This window comes from Aquarana catesbeiana, linkage group LG01 (genome assembly GCF_042186555.1).
Source record: "Aquarana catesbeiana isolate 2022-GZ linkage group LG01, ASM4218655v1, whole genome shotgun sequence".
Lineage (NCBI taxonomy): Eukaryota > Metazoa > Chordata > Amphibia > Anura > Ranidae > Aquarana > Aquarana catesbeiana.
The window spans coordinates 375,615,252-375,636,054 of NC_133324.1; the positions used below are offsets into that span (position 1 = coordinate 375,615,252).

General features: G+C 46.9%; 1 protein-coding gene across 1 annotated transcript in view; it reads left to right on the forward strand.

Annotated features, from left to right (window-relative positions):
• The first annotated feature begins 2,115 nt into the window (after nucleotides 1–2,115).
• FRMD3 (FERM domain containing 3) overlaps nucleotides 2,116–20,803 on the forward strand; it is a 340,642-nt gene continuing 321,954 nt past the window's right edge. Inside the window, exon 1 of the mRNA XM_073633722.1 lies at nucleotides 2,116–2,517. Coding sequence (XP_073489823.1) covers nucleotides 2,377–2,517 — 141 coding nt within the window. The 5' untranslated portion in view covers nucleotides 2,116–2,376. The remainder of the gene's footprint in view (nucleotides 2,518–20,803) is intronic.

The window sequence follows — 20,803 nt, forward strand, 5'->3', positions numbered from 1 at the left end:
GGTGATCAGTGCCCCCCCTCCCCACAGGAGATTGATGGTGGCGATCAGTGCCCCCCCTCCCCACAGGAGATTGATGGTGGCGATCAGTGCCCCCCCTCCCCACAGGAGACAGATGGTGGTGATCAGTGCCCCCCCTCCCCACAGGAGATTGATGGTGGCGATCAGTACCCCCCCTCCCCACAGGAGACAGATGGTGGTGATCAGTGCCCCCCTCCTGCGGGACACGGACGGTGGCGATCAGTGGCCTTACCTTAGGAGGCCAATGCTGCTCATTGCTCCAGCTTGCCGAGGGAAGAGCCGGGGCTGTTGCTTCTCCTCCCGGCCAAACAGGAAGTGGGTCCTGAGACCCGATTGCCCAGGTGTCCTAAGACTCAAGGACAATCGGGGCTCAGGACTCACTTCCTGATTGGCTTGGATGAGAAGCAGGAGGACATTAGCGAATATTAATTTGCTAATATCACACAACTGGGTGGGAACCCTTTTTTGAAGCCATTAAGAGCCTCAGGCTCTAATCATGTGCTTCAAAAACAAAAAACTAATTGGAAGCCATGCATCCTGCATGTAGATTAGGGGCCAGGCACGCTGATTAAATGGCGGTACCCCTAAATGACGGCCACCACTGTTTCTTAGTGTGTTTTTCTGCATCCTTGTAACTTCGTCCATGAGCTCACCAACCCCCCCCCCCCACTTCCATTTGTTTGTATTGAGCAGTACACATGTCCTTGTTATTTGCCACCATCACCTGCCACTAGATGTGGATTGTCGCTTGCCACGTCACCTGACACCATTTGCAGATTGCCACTTGCCACGTCACCTGCCACCTGATGCAGATTGTCACTTGCCACATCACCTGCCACCATTTGCAGATTGTCACTTGCCACGTCACCTGCCACCTGATGCAGATTGTCACTTGCCACATCACCTGCCACCATTTGCAGATTGTCACTTGCCACCTGATGTTGATTGTCACTTGCCACATCACCTGCCACCAGATGTGGGTTGTCACTTGCCATGTCGCCTGGCTCCAGATGTGTATTGTCACTTGCCAACTGATGTGGATTGTCACTTGCCATGCCAGCCAGTGCCACCAAATGTGCATTGTCGCTGCATTGGTGGCAGGCTGGCAGCACTGGTCCATTTAGTGAGGGCAGAAGAGCGATGATGCAGGGCGGGCAGTGAGAGATGATGTCATCTCTCTGCTCCCCGCCGCACCTCGCTCCCACATTGAAGAGGCCCGGCTGTGAGGATGGAAGAGCAGTGATGTGGAGTGGGTAGAGAGGGATGATGTAATTGTCTGCCCCCTCGCTTCTCTCCTTTCATCCGCCTCTCTTATGCAGAACGCCTGCCTGCCACAGCCGCAGCCCGCTGCTTAGGCAGGGACCCTGCGGCAAGAGGTTCAGGGCTATGGGCCCCAGATTTGGGGCTATAGCCCCAATAGCCACTCCCTAGCGACGCCACTGTCTATAGGTAGTGTAAATATCTCCTAAATGTGCACCGTTTAGGAGATATTTACATTACATGTAGCCAGTGACATCACTGGCGCATGCGCTCTGAAGGAACGGCGTTCCTTCGGAGCTTTCCTTCCTTCAGAGCCCTGTGCCATGAACGGTGGCTCCGGCGCACAAGCACAAGAGTGATGTCATTGCAGCTCCAGCCAGTCACAGAGCCGGCGTCTACGAACCCAGAAGCAAGACGGGTGAAGAAGATGGAAGCACCTGCAGCGCAGAATGGCTTTGTTTTAAGGTAAGTTTAACATAACGTGCTAGTATGTGATGCATACTAGCACATTATGCCTCTACCTTGCAGGTTCCCCCCCCCCCCCCCCCCAAAAAAAAATGTATTGTGAGATGTAGATATGGTGATTTTTATGAGGGGTTCCCTGAGACTGGAAAGTTATTTCAAGGGTTCCTTGGTGTTGAGAAAGGCTGTCATAGACAGTGTAAAATGAGCCTGGTGTCACCCAACAGATGGCCCCAGACACTGGAGGGCTTGTTGTCAGTCATTATTCCTCAGAACACAAGGCAGCGCCGTCTATGAGTAGTAGAATGAGTGGAGAGGAGCTCCATAGACATGGCCAGGGATGTATTTGTATAGCACACACCCTCCTCATTGAGCCGGGGAGGTGACAACACAGCCCTGAGCTGACTGCAGACCCAGCCTCGCTCTCATAGCATTAGCAGCATTAGAGGTAACAAGCAGGCAGCGGCTCTCCTCCGTCACCATCCCCGGAGATCTGGGCTCCTCCACACAGTCTTCCCTTCCTACAGCCGGGAGGGAAGGAGGAGGAGGAGGACATGTATCCTGGAGCCTGGCACTAGGAGCCCGCTTCTTCCAACCTCTTCTTATCACAACACTGCCTGACCCAAGTCAACGTGCATGTTCGGATGTCAGTGTACCCAGGAGAAGGGGACGATGAAAATGAACCGACTGAGGACTGGCAGTCTGAGATCCCTGACTCTGGAGATGAAGTGCACCATCCGTCTGCTGGATGACACCGACATCTCTTGCAGTATCCAGGTATGGGGGATGGAGGGATGGAGGGAGGGATGGAGGGATGGAGGGAGGGATGGAGGGATGGAGGGAGGGGGCAGACAATGGGTGACATGGAGAAGTTTGGGAACACAGGAAACTTCTTATTGTGCTAGGGCTGGATGTGGTCCTCACCCTGCTCCAGGCTCTCCTCCTCTTCTCTAGTGCCATGGATGCTCACACATGGGGACTCATCCCATAAGACCCACATGTATTTACATCCGTATTGTCGAAACGTGAGCCAGGCGTCACTCTCCGTCTACGTTCCGTCTTCCCAGAGGCCTCATTATATAGACAGACAGAAGCGTCACCCTCCGTACCATATTCCCGGGGGCTTCATTATATAGACAGACAGAAGTGTCATCCTCCGTCTACCCTCCGTACCGTCTTCCTGGGGGCTTTATTATATAGACAGACAGAAGCGTCACCCTCCGTATCATATTCCCATATTCACTGGGCTTCATTATATAGAAGGACAGAAGCGTCACTCTCCGTCTAGGCTCTGTACTGTCTTCTGGGGGGCTTCATTATATAGACGGACAGAAGCGTCACCCTCCATACCATATTCCTGGGGGCTTCAGTATATAGATGGACAGAAGCGTCATCCTCCGTCTACGCTCCGTACCATCTTCCTGGGGGCTTCATTATATAGACAGACAGAAGCGTCATCCTCCATCTACGCTCCATACCATCTTCCGGGGGCTTCATTATATAGACGGACAGAAGCGTCACCCTCCATACCATATTCCCATATTCGCGGGACTTCATTATATAGACGGACAGAAGCGTCACCCTCCATACCATATTCCCATATTCGCGGGGCTTCATTATATAGACGGACAGAAGTGTCACCCTCCGTACCATATTCCTGGGGGCTTAAGTATATAGAGGGACAGAAGCGTCATCCTCCATCTATGCTCCGTACCACCTTCCTGGGGGCTTCATTATATAGACAGACAGAAGCGTCACCCTCAGTACCATATTCCCATATTCGCGGGGCTTTATTATATAGATGGACAGAAGCGTCACTCTCCATCTAGGCTCTGTACTGTCTTCCGGGGGGCTTCATTATATAGACAGACAGAAGCGTCACCCTCAGTACCATATACCCATATTCGCGGGGCTTCATTATATAGACGGACAGAAGCGTCACCCTCCGTACCATATTCCTGGGGGCTTAAGTATATAGAAGGACAGAAGCGTCATCCTCCGTCTACGCTCCGTACCATCTTCCCGGGGGCTTCATTATATAGACAGACAGAAGCGTCATCCTCCATCTACGCTCCATACCATCTTCCTGGGGGCTTCATTATATAGACGGACAGAAGCGTCACTGTCCATCTAGGTTCTGTACCGTCTTCCGGGGGGCTTCATTATATAGACGGACAGAAGCGTCACCCTCTGTACCATATTCCCGGGGGCTTCATTATATAGAAGGACAGAAGCATCACTCTCCGTCTAGGCTCTGTACCGTCTTCCGGGGGGGCTTCATTATATAGACGGACAGAAGCGTCACCCTCCGTACCATATTCCCATATTCACGGGGCTTCATTATATAGACGGACAGAAGCGTCACTCTCCGTCTAGGCTCTGTACTGTCTTCCGGGGGGCTTCATTATATAGAGGGACAGAATCGTCACCCTCCATACCATATTCCTGGGGGCTTCAGTATATAGATGGACAGAAGCGTCACCCTCCGTACCATATTCCTAGGGGCTTCAGTATATAGATGGACAGAAGCGTCACCCTCTGTACCATCTTCCCGGGGGCTTCATTATATAGACAGACAGAAGCATCACCTTCACTACCATATTCCCATATTCACGGGGCTTCATTATATAGATGGACAGAAGCGTCACCTTACGTACTATATTCCAATATTCACGGGGCTTCATTATATAAAAGGACAGAAGCGTCACTCTCCGTCTAGGCACTGTACTGTCTTCCGGGGGGCTTCATTATATAGATGGACAGAAGCGTCACCCTCCGTACCATATTCCCATATTCGCGGGGCTTCATTATATAGATGGACAGAAGCATCACCCTCCGTACCATATTCCTGGGGGCTTAAGTATATAGAGGGACAGAAGCATCATCCTCCGTCTACGCTCCGTACCATCTTCCCAGGGGCTTCATTATATAGACAGACAGAAGCGTCACCCTCCGTACCATATTCCCATATTCGCTGGGCTTCATTATATAGATGGACAGAAGCGTCACCCTCCATACCATATTCGCGGGGCTTCATTATATAGATGGACAGAAGCGTCACCCTCCGTACCATATTCCCGTATTCGCAGGGCTTCATTATATAGATGGACAGAAGCGTCACCCTCTGTACCTTATTCCTGGGGGCTTAAGTATATAGAGGGACAGAAGCGTCATCCTCCGTCTACACTCCGTACCATCTTCCTGGGGGCTTCATTATATAGACAGACAGAAGCGTCACCCTCCATACCATATTCCCATATTCACGGGGCTTCATTATATAAAAGGACAGAAGCGTCACTCTCCGTCTAGGCACTGTACTGTCTTCCGGGGGGGCTTCATTATATAGATGGACAGAAGCGTCACCCTCCGTACCATATTCCCATATTCGCGGGGCTTCATTATATAGATGGACAGAAGCATCACCCTCCGTACCATATTCCTGGGGGCTTAAGTATATAGAGGGACAGAAGCATCATCCTCCGTCTACGCTCCGTACCATCTTCCCAGGGGCTTCATTATATAGACAGACAGAAGCGTCATCCTCCATCTACGCTCCGTACCATCTTCCCAGGGGCTTCATTATATAGACAGACAGAAGCGTCACCCTCCGTACCATATTCCCATATTCGCTGGGCTTCATTATATAGATGGACAGAAGCGTCACCCTCCATACCATATTCGCGGGGCTTCATTATATAGATGGACAGAAGCGTCACCCTCCGTACCATATTCCCGTATTCGCGGGGCTTCATTATATAGATGGACAGAAGCGTCACCCTCCGTACCTTATTCCTGGGGGCTTAAGTATATAGAGGGACAGAAGCGTCATCCTCCGTCTACACTCCGTACCATCTTCCTGGGGGCTTCATTATATAGACAGACAGAAGCGTCGCCCTCCATACCATATTCCCATATTCACGGGGCTTCATTATATAGAAGGACAGAAGCGTCACTCTCCGTCTAGGCTCTGTACTGTCTTCTGGGGGGCTTCATTATATAGACAGACAGAAGCGTCATCCTCCATCTACGCTCCATACCATCTTCTCAAGGGGTTCATTATATAGACAGACAGAAGCGTCACCCTCCGTACCATATTCCCATATTCGCGGGGCTTCATTATATAGATGGACAGAAGCGTCACCCTCCATACAATATTCCCATATTCGCTGGGCTTAATTATATAGATGGACAGAAGCGTCACCCTCCGTACCATATTCCCATATTCATGGGGCTTCATTATATAGAAGGACAGAAGCATCACTCTCCGTCTAGGCTCTGTACTGTCTTCCGGGGGGCTTCATTATATAGATGGACAGAAGTGTCACCCTCCGTACCATATTCCCATATTCGCGAGGCTTCATTATATAGATCAGTGGTTCTCAACCTTCCTAGTGCCGTGACCCCTTGATAAAATTTCCCAAGTTGTGGGGACCCCTAACAGTAAAATTATTTTTGCTGGTCGCGTTTGCTGGCACAGTGGCGGCGTTTGCTGGCACAGTGGCAACAATTGATGGGCACAGTGGCTGCACAGTGGGACGTTTGCTGGCACAGTGGCTGCGTTTGGCACAGTGGTAACAATTAAAGGGCACAGTGGCTGCGTTTGATGGCACAGGTGGCAACGTTTGCTGGCACCATGGCGACAATTTATGGGCACAGTGGCTGCGTTTGGCACAGTGGCAACAATTAAAGGGGTCAGTGGCTGCATTTGATGGCACAGTAGCTGCGTTTGCTGGCACAGTGGCAACGTTTGCTGGCACAGTGGCAACGTTTGCTGGCACAGTGGCGACAATTGATGGGCACAGTGGCTGCCCTTGGCACAGTGGCAACAATTAAAGGGCACAGTGGCTGCGTTTGATGGCACAGTGGCGACAATTGATGGGCACAATGGCTGCATTTGATGGCACAGTGGCGGCGTTTGCTGGCACAGTGGCGACAATTGATGGGCACAGTGGCTGCATTTGATGGCACAGTTGCAGCGTTTTAATGGGGGTTTTTTTCTGATTGTTTCAGTTTGTTTGCGCCCCCACCACTGATTTATATATAAACGTTGCGGTTGATTCCTCAAAAGTGGTTATTCCGTGCCAGTGCTAGATACACAAAGTGTATAGCTTCCAAACATGTATCTAGCACTGGCACGGAATAACTACTTTTGAGGAACCAACTGGGACGTATATATATATATACGACGTATATATATAAGAACACCTGTGACTTCTGGTAAGTCAGACACACAGGAAAAGCTGACAAGACAACATTTTTTTTATTATGGAGATATATATATATATATATATATATATATATATCTCCATAATAAAAAAAATGTTGTCTTGTCAGCTTTTCCTGTGTGTCTGACTTACCAGAAGTCACAGGTGTTCTTATATATATACGTCGTATATATATATATACGTCCCAGTTGGTTCCTCAAAAGTAGTTATTCCGTGCCAGTGCTAGATACATGTTTGGAAGCTATACACTTTGTGTATCTAGCACTGGCACGGAATAACCAATTTTGAGGAATCAACCGCAACGTTTATATATAAATCAGTGGTGGGGGCGCAAACAAACTGAAACAATCAGAAAAAAACCCCCATTAAAACGCTGCAACTGTGCCATCAAATGCAGCCACTGTGCCCATCAATATATATATATATATATATATATATATCTCCATAATAAAAAAAATGTTGTCTTGTCAGCTTTTCCTGTGTGTCTGACTTACCAGAAGTCACAGGTGTTCTTCTTCTTCAGCAAGTTTCGTTGCCTCCCTCTTGGTACACTCGTCCGCAGCAAGCGGATTTCGGTGGGTGTACAAAGATGTCCGCTTGCCGACTTCTAAGTCTAAGCCTTACTGTGGACGAGAGTACCAAGATGGCGGCGACGGAACGTCACTTCCGTGTAGTCCCTCCTCTCCAGGAAGTGACATCTCGCTGGCCGAGACGGACGGACTCAGGCAGTAACTTCGGGTCTGTCTCGGCCAGCATTCGCGACCCCCTGGAGAATGGGCAATCGACCCCCCAGGGGGTCGCGACCCCCAGGTTGAGAACCGCTGATATAGATGGACAGAAGCATCACCCTCCGTACCGTATTCCCATATTCGCGTGGCTTCATTATATAGATGGACAGAAGCGTCACCCTCCATACCATATTCCCATATTCACTGGGCTTCATTATATAGATGGACAGAAGCGTCACCCTCCGTATCATATTCCCATATTCGCGGGGCTTCATTATATAGAAGGACAGAAGCGTCACTCTCCGTCTAGGCTCTGTACTGTCTTCTGGGGGGCTTCATTATATAGACGGACAGAAGCGTCACCCTCCATACCATATTCCTGGGGGCTTCAGTATATAGATGGACAGAAGCGTCACCCGCTGTACCATATTCCCGGGGGCTTAAGTATATAGAGGGACAGAAGCGTCATCCTCCGTCTACACTCCGTATCATCTTCCCGGGGGCTTCATTATATAGACAGACAGAAGCGTCATCCTCCATCTACGCTCCATACCATCTTCTCAAGGGGTTCATTATATAGACAGACAGAAGCGTCACCCTCCGTACCATATTCCCATATTCGCGGGGCTTAATTATATAGATGGACAGAAGCGTCACCCTCTGTACCATATTCCCATATTCATGGGGCTTCATTATATAGAAGGACAGAAGCATCACTCTCCGTCTAGGCTCTGTACTGTCTTCCGGGGGGCTTCATTATATAGATGGACAGAAGCGTCACCCTCCATACCATATTCCCATATTCGCGAGGCTTCATTATATAGATGGACAGAAGCATCACCCTCCGTACCGTATTCCCATATTCGCGTGGCTTCATTATATAGATGGACAGAAGCGTCACCCTCCATACCATATTCCCATATTCACTGGGCTTCATTATATAGATGGACAGAAGCGTCACCCTCCGTATCATATTCCCATATTCACTGGGCTTTATTATATAGAAGGACAGAAGCGTCACCCTCCGTACCATATTCACAGGGCTTCATTATATAGAAGGACAGAAGCGTCACTCTCTGTCTAGGCTCTGTACCGTCTTCCGGGGGGCTTCATTATATAGACGGACAGAAGCGTCACTCTCTGTACCATATTCCCGGGGGCTTCAGTATATAGATGGACAGAAGCGTCACCCTCTGTACCATATTCCCGGGGGGCTTAAGTATATAGAGGGACAGAAGCGTCATCCTCCGTCTACGCTCCGTACCATCTTCCTGGGGGCTTCATTATATAGACAGACAGAAGCGTCACCCTCCATACCATATTCCCATATTCGTGGGGCTTCATTATATAGACAGAACGAAGCGTCACCCTCCATACCATAATTCCATATTCACGGGGCTTCATTATATAGATGGACAGAAGCGTCACCCTCCATACCATATTCCCAGGGGCTTCAGTATATAGATGGACAGAAGCGTCACCCTCTGTACCATATTCCCGGGGGCTTCATTATATAGACAGACAAAAGCGTCACCCTCCATACCATATTCCCATATTCGCTGGGCTTCTTTATATAGATGGACATTAGCGTCACCCTCTGTACCATATTCCCGGGGGCTTCAGTATATAGATGGACAGAAGCGTCACCCTCCATACCATATTCTCATATTCCCATATTCCCGGGGGCTTCAGTATATAGATGGACAGAAGCCTCACCCTCCATACCATATTCCCATATTCCCGGGGGCTTCATTATATAGATGGACAGAAGCGTCACTCTCCGTCTAGGTTCTGTACCGTCTTCCGGGGGGCTTCATTATATAGACGGACAGAAGCGTCACCCTCCGTACCATATTCCCAGGGGGCTTCATTATATAGACGGACAGAGGCGTCACCCTCCGTACCATATTCCCATATTCCCGGGGGCTTCATTATATAGACGGACAGAAGCATCACTCTCCATCTAGGCTCTATACCATCTTCCGGGGGGCTTCATTATATAGACGGACAGAAGCGTCACCCTCCGTACCATATTCCCATATTTCCTGGGGCTTCATTATATAGACGGACAGAAGCGTCACTCTCCGTCTAGGCTCTGTACCGTCTTCCGGGGGGCTTCATTATATAGACGGACAGAAGCGTCACCCTCCGTACTATATTCCTGGGGGCTTCAGTATATAGATGGACAGAAGTGTCACCCTCTGTACCATATTCCTGGGGGCTTAAGTATATAGAGGGACAGAAGCGTCATCCTCTGTCTACGCTCTGTACCATCTTCCCGGGGGCTTCATTATATAGACGGACAGAAGCGTCATCCTCCATCTACGTTCCATACCATCTTCTCAAGGGGTTCATTATATAGACGGACAGAAGCGGCATCCTCCGTACCATATTCCTGGGGGCTTCAGTATATAGAGGGATAGTAGCCTCACTCTCCGTCTACGCTCCGTACCATCTTCCCAGGGCTTCATCATATAGACAGACAGAAGCATCACCCTCTGTACCATATTCCAGGGGCTTCATTGTATAGACGGACAGAAGCCTCACCCTCCATACCATATTCCCATATTCCCAGGGCTTCATTATATAGACGGACAGAAGCATCACTCTCCGTCTAGGCTCTGTACCGTCTTCTGGGGGGCTACATTATATAAATGGACAGAAGCGTCACCCTCCGTATCATATTCCCAGGGGCTTCAGCATATAGACAGACAGAAGTGCCACCCTCCGTACCATATTCCTGGGGGCTTCAGTAAATAGACGGACAGAAGCGTCACCCTCTGTACCATATTCCCGGGGGCTTAAGTATATAGACAGATAGAAGTGTCATCCTCTGTCTACGCTCCGTACCATCTTCACGGAGGGTTTATCATACAGACGGACAGAAGCGTCATTCTCCGTCTACGTTCCATACCATCTTCCCAGGGGCTTCATTATCTGGACGGACAGAAGCGGCATCCTCTGTACCATATTCCCGGGGGCTTCAGTATATAGACGGACAGAAGCGTCACCCTCTGTACCATATTCCAGAGGGCTTCAGTATATAGACGGACAGAAGCGTCACCCTCCGTCTAGGCTCCATACCATCTTCCCAGGGGCTTCATTATATAGACGGACAAAAGCATCACCCTCCATACCATAATCCCGGGGGCTTTATTATATAGACGGACAGAAGCATTACCCTCCGTACCATATTCTCGGGAGCTTCAGTATATAGACGGACAGAAGCGCCACCCTCCCTCTACACTCCATACCATCTTCCTGGGGGCTTCATTATGAGACAAAAGCATCACAGAGACTAGCTCAGGGGTCTCCGAACTACAGGCCACAAGATTTTATCTGCTCTGCAGCTAGGGTCAGTGGTGTGTCCTTAATGGGCACATTGTCAGGATTAAGGTCAGCAGAGGCTGACAGTGGTCTCTGCACATATAATGGGGGACTCCGATGGGAACTATGATGTAAGGGGGGTTCTGATGGGGACTAAAATAAAGAGAACTCTGATGGGGACCCTCGTGTAAAGAGGACTCTGATGGGGGCCCTGATGTAAGAAGGAATCTGATGGGGACCCTGATGTAAGGGGGAGTCTCAGATGGGGACCCAGATGTGGGGAGTACTCTGGCTGAGGCCCTGATGTGAAAGGGACTGTGTTGGGTACCCTGATGTAAGGGGGTTCTGATGGGGACTGATGTAAGGAGGACTCTGATGAGGACCCTCATGTAAAGAGGACTCTGATGGGGATACTGATGTAAGTGGGGTCTCAGATGGGGACCCCAATGTAAGGGGGACTGTGTTGAATACCCTGATGTAAGGAGGACTCTGATGGGGAACCTGATGTAAGGAAGACTCAAAGAGGGACCCTTATATAAGGGGTCTCAGATGGGGACCCTGATGTAAGGGGGACTGTGTTGGGTACTCTGATGTAAGGGGGAATCTAATGAGGAACCTGATGTAAGGAAGACTCAGATAGGGACCCTTATATGGGGACCCTGATGTAAGGGGGTCTGTGTTGGGTACTCTGATGTAAGGGGGAATCTAATGAGGAACCTGATGTAAGGAAGACTCAGATAGGGACCCTTATATGGGGACCCTGATGTAAGGGGGTCTGTGTTGGGTACTCTGATGTAAGGGGGAATCTAATGAGGAACCTGATGTAAGGAAGACTCAGATAGGGGCCCTTATGTAAGGGGTCTCTGATGAAGACCCTGATGTAAGGAGAATTCTGATTGTGACCTTGATATGGGGGGGGGGTCTCAGGTGGGGACCCTGATGTAAGGGGAACTGTGTTGGGGACCCCGATGTAAGGAAAATTCTGATAGGGACCCAGATGTAAGGAGGATTCTGATTGGGAACCATATGTAAGGGGGGTTTTAGATGGGGATCCTGATGTAAGGGGGGCTGTGTTGGGGACCCTGATGTAAGCACAATTCTGATTGGAACCCATATGTAAGGGGGCCCTGATTGAGATCCTGATGTAAGGGGGTAACTTTGATGATATAAGGGTGGGTAGACACAGCCCTCTAGTGATCAGTACACCCATATGAATGAGGCCTAACCCAAATGTTATAGGTCTTATTTTTCAGTTTTAGATTTTCTTGTTAGAGTTTCTGTTAATTGATTTTTGTTGAGATTAGGGATAGGTTCACTCTAACCTGCACAAATAAATGCAGCATTTTACCATACAGGCTAGTGGACTGTTGGTTTCTTCAAGGAGCAATGTGATGTGCTTTTGAGTGCATTGTACTGTTTTTTTTTTCTCTTTTTCAACTTTATTTGAAGTGTCAAATAGTGACACTTCATTCATGTCACTGGAGAGCACTGCAGTGCATTGTTCTGCTGTGCAGTGACATGCAATACCATCCAGTGTGGTATGAAAAAACAGATATGCTGCCTTTTTTGTAACACACTGCTCATCTCACCAGGGTTGAACAGGGCACAATTGTTTTCTACCTGCCATAGCAGCGACGTGTTTATCCAGTGGGGAAAATGCATGTCACTGCATCTAGTGTGAAGGGCCCCTTAAAGTAATGCTCTATGTAAGGGCTTATGCACCCTCTGAAGAGCAATCGGCAATTTAACCCTTTTCAGAGGGATTTGGACAGATGTTATGTCACTTTCTCACCCCCTGTTTTAACCCTGTAAAGCTCGCACCACCACACCTCAACAGTGTGAGTTACACATGGTTGTGGCACTGCCTCCTTCACTTGATGGGTTGTGTTCAGCTGCAGTACCAAACGCAACAGCGGGTATACATTCTGTTACAGCTGCAGCATGGGTACAACGCTGTCTGACTGCCTTTACAGCTTACGGGGGGAGGTCAGGGCAGTAAAACCACAGCTCAACTACTTTTCCTGCCCTCCTCCCGCAAGTGTTTTATTTTGAAGATGACAGTTCCAGCAGCAGTCTGTATTAGTGTGATGTGGATCAGTAATGAATATTAATGAACATTTGTGAGTACTTTCTTCTTCTAATGACTTGCATTTTACTTTTAGGGCAGCTTCACCCTGATCTGCTGTGTTTTGGCCCCAGCGCTGTGTACCTGCGGTTTTCTTGCGAGTTATCTGTGCTTTTCACATTAATTTCGGATACAGTTGCCTTTTATGGCACTTTTGGGTGGAACTCCGCTTTAAGTAGATTCTGTTGTCTCAGTTCCTTTTAACTTTTTCTGTCATGCAAAATAATTATTGTTATTACAGGTATTTACTGTATATAGTGCCGATAATTACACAGCTCTTTACACATTGTGCATACGCATCAGTTTCTGCCGTCAAGGAGCTTACAATCTAAGTTCCCTATCTTACATGCACACATTCACATGGGCCAATTTAGACAGAAACCCAAAAACCTACCAGCATGTCTTTGGAGTGTGGGAGAAAACCCACGCAAGCAGGGGAAGAACATGCAAACTCCATACAGATAGTAACCTGGCCAGGATTTGAAATGAGGACCACAGTGCTGCAAGGGAGAGGTACTACCCACTAAGCCACTGTGTTATGCATCTGTTGCGTCAATTGGCTTGGTATTAGCAGCATTTTTGGGTGGATTAGTAGCTGAGATGTTTAGGCCCCTTTCACGTGGACAATCAGGTCTACCTGTCAGTTTTTCAGGTGGCCCTGATCGGAAAGTCCATTCATCCCTGTGGACAGGCAGGTGTAAACAGACTTGTGTCCATTAACACCCACGTACCTCTGGGTCCAATCGGGTCTGCTAAAAAATTTACGGAAGGGGACTTCATCCTTTTCCGTTTAGGTGGAGTGGAGTCCTTTTACTCCTAGCCGCCCGTAGAGCAGAGCGGGCTCGGGTTGATTTACTAAAGGCAAAAAGACTGTGCACTTTGCAAAGTACAGTTGCACTCTGCAAGAATAGTTGCTCCAGAGCTTAGTAAGGCCACTTTCACACTGAGGCGCTATAACGCTAAACATGGCGCCTGCAAAGCGCCTGTACAACGCCTCTCCTGTCACTCCAGTGTGAGAGCCCGAGTGCTTTCACTCTGGAGCGGTGCGCTTGCGGGACATTAAAAAAAGTCCTTCAAGCAGCATCTTTGAGGCGCTTTAGGAGCAATGTATACACCGCTCCTAAATCTCCCCTGCTTATTGAAATCAATGGGCAGCGCCGCCGAAGTGCCTGCAAAGCGCCTCGGCAGCAGCACTTTGGGGCGCTTTTAAGCCTTATTGGCTGCTAGCTGGGTTAAAAGCGCCCCCCCCCCAGCGGCCAAAAAGCACTGCTGAAAAGACTGCATCTGCTAAAAATAGCGGCGCTTTACTGCCGACGCCCACAATGCCCCAGTGTGAAAGTGCCCTAAGTGAGCAGAAGCACTGCTGACTTTCAACATCCAATAATGTGCAAGCAAAAATGCTGTTTATTTTATTTTCCTTGCCTTGTGATTGGGTGTTCTTTGCAAAGAAAAGGTTTACCTAATTTACTAAGCTGTGGAGCAACTGCACATTCTATTTGCCTTTAGTAAATCAACCCCAATGTTTCCCCTGCCAACTCTGCTGATCCCCTGCTGATTGGAATGGAATCTGCCCAGTGTGAAAGGGGCTTATATCTGGGTATTCAATTGATAATATAAGTACGGTAATTTAATTATTATTATTATTATACAGGATTTATATAGCGCCAACAGTTTGCGCAGTGCTTTACAATGCAGAGGGGGGACAGTACAATTACAATACAGTTTAATACAGAAGGGACAGGAGGGCCTTGCTCATGGAGCTTACAATCTAACAGGAGGTGGTACAAAAGGTAATAGCTGCAGGAGATAATCTGATCTCAAATGCAGTCTAATGCCCCGTACACACGGTCGGATTTTCCGACGGAAAATGTGTGATAGGACCTTGTTGTCGGAAATTCCGACCGTGTGTAGGCTCCATCACACATTTTCCATAGGAATTTCCGACACACAAAGTTTGAGAGCAGGATATAAAATTTTCCGACAACAAAATCCGTTGTCGGGAATTCCGATCGTGTGTACACAAATCCGACGGACAAAGTACCACGCATGCTCAGAATAAATAAAGAGATGAAAGCTATTGGCCACTGCCATAGTCCCGATGTACGTGTTTTACGTCACCGCGTTTAGAACGGTCGGATTTTCCGACAACTTTGTGTGACCGTGTGTATGCAAGACAAGTTTGAGCCAACATCCGTCGGAAAAAATCCTAGGATTTTGTTGTCGGAATGTCCGAACAAAGTCCGATCGTGTGTACGGGGCATAAATGTGCCTGATAAGGAAGACTGAACATAAAATCAGCAGGGGAATGGAACTGAAATAAAGAAGGGATCTCTAACATATGTGTGACATGCAGAAGGTGTGCAGAAGGTTTACATATGTTGTCCAAATCCATTCAGAACGCGTGATCATTACCATTAATCACATTACACCTTGTAAGTGGCATGTTGTGAAAGCTGGCAAAAAAAAAACAAACGCCACAAAACTTGTATTTAAATATATTCCTCAATAGCCAGATAAGAATATAAGTCTACTTTGTGTTCACCAAATGACTTTGCAAACCCAGCTGTGATCTTCTATAAGTATCAATGACATCATCACTGTGCTGTACTGTACATAGCCTGTGCAAAGAGCAGAGCTGTGGGAGGGACCCAGCAGGCTTTACCTTACTACAGGCTGACTGCAGAAAACTACAGTGGAGCGGAGACAAGACCAGTCACCCTACACAAGGAGAGAGAGCAGCAGTGACTGGTCTTTATTACAGGAAGTTCCTGCACCGAGGCAAACAGACTGCACTTTGTAAAGTGCAGTTTCATACTGTAAGAGCAGTTGCTCCAGAGCTTATTAAACGAGCAGAAGCACTGCTGACTTCCATCCTCCAATCATGTGCAAGCAAAAAAACATTTTTTTTATTTTCTTTGCACGTGATTGGATATTCTTTGCAAAGTGAAACTTTACTTCATTTACTAAGCTTTGCAAAGTACAGTCTATTTGCTTTAAAGTCATTGTAAAGTCTAGTTTTATTTCTATAAAAATAACAAGCATGTTCTACTTACCTGCTATATTGCAGTGGATTTGCACAGAGCAGCCCAGATCCTCCTCTTCTTGTGTCCCTCTTCTGTATTCCTGGCCCCTCCCTCCTGTTGCGTGCTCCCACAGCAAGCAACTTGCTATGAGGGCACCCAAGCCAAGCTGCAGCGAGAGCCAATGATGCGCTGCTGTGTCTCAGCCAATCAGGAGGGAGAGTCCCGGACAGCCGAGACACTCGTAGACATCGCTGGACAAAGATGGGGCTCCGGTAAGAATTAGAGGGGGCTGAGGGAGGCTGCTGCACACAGAAAGCCTTTTTATCTTGATGCATAGAATGTATTAAGATAAAAAACCTTCTGACTTTACAACCCCTTTAACCACTTGCCGACCAGCCGCAGTCTTTATACTGCGGCAGGTCTGCTCTCCTGCACAAATCGCTGTAGCTGTATGACGGCTCACGTCAGACGCACACGGCGCCGCCAGAACACTCTCACTCCCCATGACGATGTTCGCCGGCGGCCTGTGATTGCCTAGTACAGAGGCAGTACGGGGATGGAGAACAGGAGGGGACAGGAGAAATGACAGAGAGCTACTGTTCTCAGTGATCTCTGTCAAGTCCCAGTGAGCCCATCCCCTCTACAGTTAGAATACACCCAAGGAAACACACTTAACCCCTTGATCGCCCCCTAGTGTTAACAGCTATGGCGATTCACACAGGAGAGCCGACCTGCCGCAGTATAATGATGGCGACTGGTCGGCAAGTGGTTAAAGGGGTTGTAGAGTTAACCCCTTCCCTGCCAGTTTCATTTTTACCGTGATCAGTACATTTGTATAGCACTAATCAATTAAATAATGTCACTGGTCCCTAAAAAGTGTCATTTGGGGTCAGATTTGTCCGCCGCAATGTCGCAGTCCCGCTAAAAATCGCTGATCGCTGCCATTACTAGTAAAAATAATTTTTAAAAAGTCCCTAAATCTATCCCATAGTTTGTAGATGATAACTTTTGCGCAAACCAATCAAAATACGCCTATTGCGATTTTATATTTCAGCCTAAACTGATTAATACATTTTTTTGTATATGTATTATAGCAAAAAGTAAAAAAAATATATATTTTTTCTCAAAATTATTGCTCTTTGTTTATTGCGCAAAAATATAAAAACCGCAGAGGTGATCAAATACCACCAAAAGCTCTATTTGTGAAAAAAAAGCACGCCAGTTTTGTTTAAGTACAACGTTGCACGACCGCGCAATTGTCAGTTAAAGCGACGCAGTGCCGTATCGCAAAAAATGGCCTATTCATTAAAGCGGAGTTCCACTCAAAAATGGAACTTTGGCTTATCCGGTTCTTCCCCCCTTCTGGTGTCACATTTGGCACCTTTCAGGGGGCAGGGAGGAGCAGATATCTGTCTAATACAGGTATTTGCTACCACTTCCGGCGATAGATCGCCGCAATATCTGCGGCGATCTACGCCATGTCCGGCCCCTCCTCCTTCCCCCCCGCTGTCTTCTGGGAGACACACAGGTCCCAGACGACAGCAGGGACCAGTCAGGACGTGCATGCCCAGTAAGGAACCAGGCTGTGAAGCTGCAAGGCTTCACTTCCTGATTCCCTTACCGAAGATGTCGGCGCCTGCACCCGAGAGCCGAGGGACGGGTTGGCTTCGGGTGAGGACATCGCAGGCACCCTGGGACAGGAAAGTGTCCTTATTTTAAAAGTCAGCAGCTGCAGTATTTGTAGCTGCTGACTTTTAGTTTTTTTTTTTTCGGGAACTCCAATTTAAGGGGGCAAATCCTTCCAGTCCTTAAGTAATTACGTAAATCAACCCAAAGTCTCACACTGGATTACTGCAAAGATCTGGAAGAAACACACAAAGCACACCAAGAGTCAATCAAGAATACACATGACTCTTGTATTTAGATAATTTTTGCTTATCCTGAAGAATAAATTGAACATTCATATTTGATTTCCTTCCCTTTATCTCAAGGAGAGAAATAACATAGATCACATGGACTTTAAATCCATTACAATTCTTGTTTAACCGGTTTTGCTTCATTTTCTTAAAAATATGATGCCACTGGCAACAGGGAAGTGGTGCTGCGGAATGAATGGTGGAGACAGGCTACATACATAGAATACTTTAGAATGAAACGGGGATTTCACCTGGCCCTGAATCGTAATTGACCTCATATGTCAGAGTTCCCAAGGAAGTCATGGATCTTGATGTCCACAGCAACTAGATTGTAATGCCCCGTACACACGATCGGACATTCCGACAACAAAATCTATGTTTTTTTTCCGATGGATGTTGGCTCAAACTTGTCTTGCATACACACGGTCACACAAATGTTGTTGGAAATTCCGAAGTTCAATAGCCAGTGCGGCTCTTCTGCTTGATTCCAAGCATGTGTGGAACTTTGTGCGTCGGAATTGTGTACACACGATCGGAGTTTACGACAACGGATTTTGTTGTCGGAAAATTTGAGATCCAGATCTCAAATATTTTGTGTGACGGAAATTCTGACGGAAAATGTCCGATGGAGCCTACACACTGTCGGAATTTCCGACAACAAGCTCCCATCGAACATTTCCCGTCGGAAAATCCGACTGTGTGTACACGGCATTACTTTGCTAAACTTGTACTGCTTTGGAGATATGGGAGGCAGAATGTGATTGGTAGATGATAAGTTAAACATAATTCTATTTTATTTACTGTTGTATGTGTCTCTAATATCTGTAATAATGGAAGGAAACACACAGAATAGTGGAATTTTTTCCCCTTAATTCCTGTTCCTTTGCTTAACTATATGGATTTTATATTATGCATTGCACATTTTATGGTACATAAGCACCACTAATGCTATATAGCTTTCAATTATTGTTCAATTAAAGGTAACCATTGAAAGGTTCAATAGTCCCTGCAGCTTAGTCATTTGCTAGTGCTTTGAAACATGCATATGTCCTTCCAGGGCAGTTTTATTTAATGACTTTTCTTATATAAATTGTCCAGGGACCTGTTCAGAATGTCAGAATCATAACTGCAAAGAGAAGGGTTAATACTTACTAGTTGCATACCTCCTAACATTTTAAGAGGGGAATGAGGGACACCTACTAACAAACGTATGCAGGCATAGGACACGCCCCCTGCCACACCCCCTTAAAGGAGAATAAACCAAAAAAAGGTTAATTAAATCCACAAGGACTTTTTTTACCACTACTACTATTCCTTTATATTGCCTTTTAAAATGTACAAATGCAGCCATTTAGAATTTGGATGAAAGGTTTAGCACTGGGAAAAACTTTTTGAAAGATAAAAAGTACATGGGATAGTAGGCAGGAATCCTTAATAACTAATAACTATAATCTTATAATAATAAACTCAGACAAGTGTTGGATAAATACGGCCGCGGCTGCTTTATTATTGGTTTAAATACAATGTTATATTTAATATAACAACACTAACTCAAATAAACTCAAAACAACCTAGCTACTACGGCTCAGGCTGCATTAAAATTATCAGAAACCAACATTATCCACATCATAAATCAACATCAATAACTTCAAAAACAGATTAGTCCCCCTTTGTATCAATTTATTTTATTAGTTTTTTTTTTTTTTTTTTTACAAAGGTGACACCACCACATAATGTACAGCCGCGACATAAAATAAAAAATTTGGGAGGGGGGGGAGGGGAACACCACAGCTCCTGTCTTCTGAGGCGAATGACCCTGACTGGACGGAACCCTGTTTATATAGCCCTATTCTTACTGGATTCAACCGGATTTAACCAGTTCTATCCCTAGTACTTCAAAAAAGCCCGGGAGAGTCACATGTACTACTCCTCAAGGCCATGTGAGCACCAGGTGTCCACCTGGGAGCCTCAGCTGGCTCCCCTTGGGGGAGCCTTGAAACTGCCCCATCCTGCCACTCTCCCATGAGGAAAAAGGGGTTATTGAAACCTTTTACCCCTTTTTCCTGTCATGGGATAGTAGGCAGGAATCCTTAATAACTAATAACTATAATCTTATAATAATAAACTCAGACAAGTGTTGGATAAATACGGCCGCGGCTGCTTTATTATTGGTTTAAATACAATGTTATATTTAATATAACAACACTAACTCAAATAAACTCAAAACAACCTAGCTACTACGGCTCAGGCTGCATTAAAATTATCAGAAACCAACATTATCCAAAAGACAGGTGGATTCAAAACCACCTGTCACCAACACCCCACACCGCGGCCATGTCAACACAAGTGCTTAAATTTGTATTAAAAATATCTAAACCTATGTCAGAGAGATGAATTCCATCCTCTCTATATAGACCTGTGATATTTCCTTCCAACTCCATATGCCTGAATGAAATTATACCCAAATCCTGTAAAATTTTCGCTACCGCCCTGTTCACTCTTTTTCTGATCTTTTCCCCATGACGCATAGAAGGTGGAGAAAGCCATCTCAACCTTTGCACGATTTCAGAAAAAACAATAACAGTGTGGGGAAAAGACAATCGAATCCTGTGTAAGTCATCTCTAATACCGAAAATGATTGCTTTCCGATATCATTCCCCCCCAGATGAATAATTAACACATCTGGAGGAGAAAAACGCTGAATAAGTTTACCTATTAC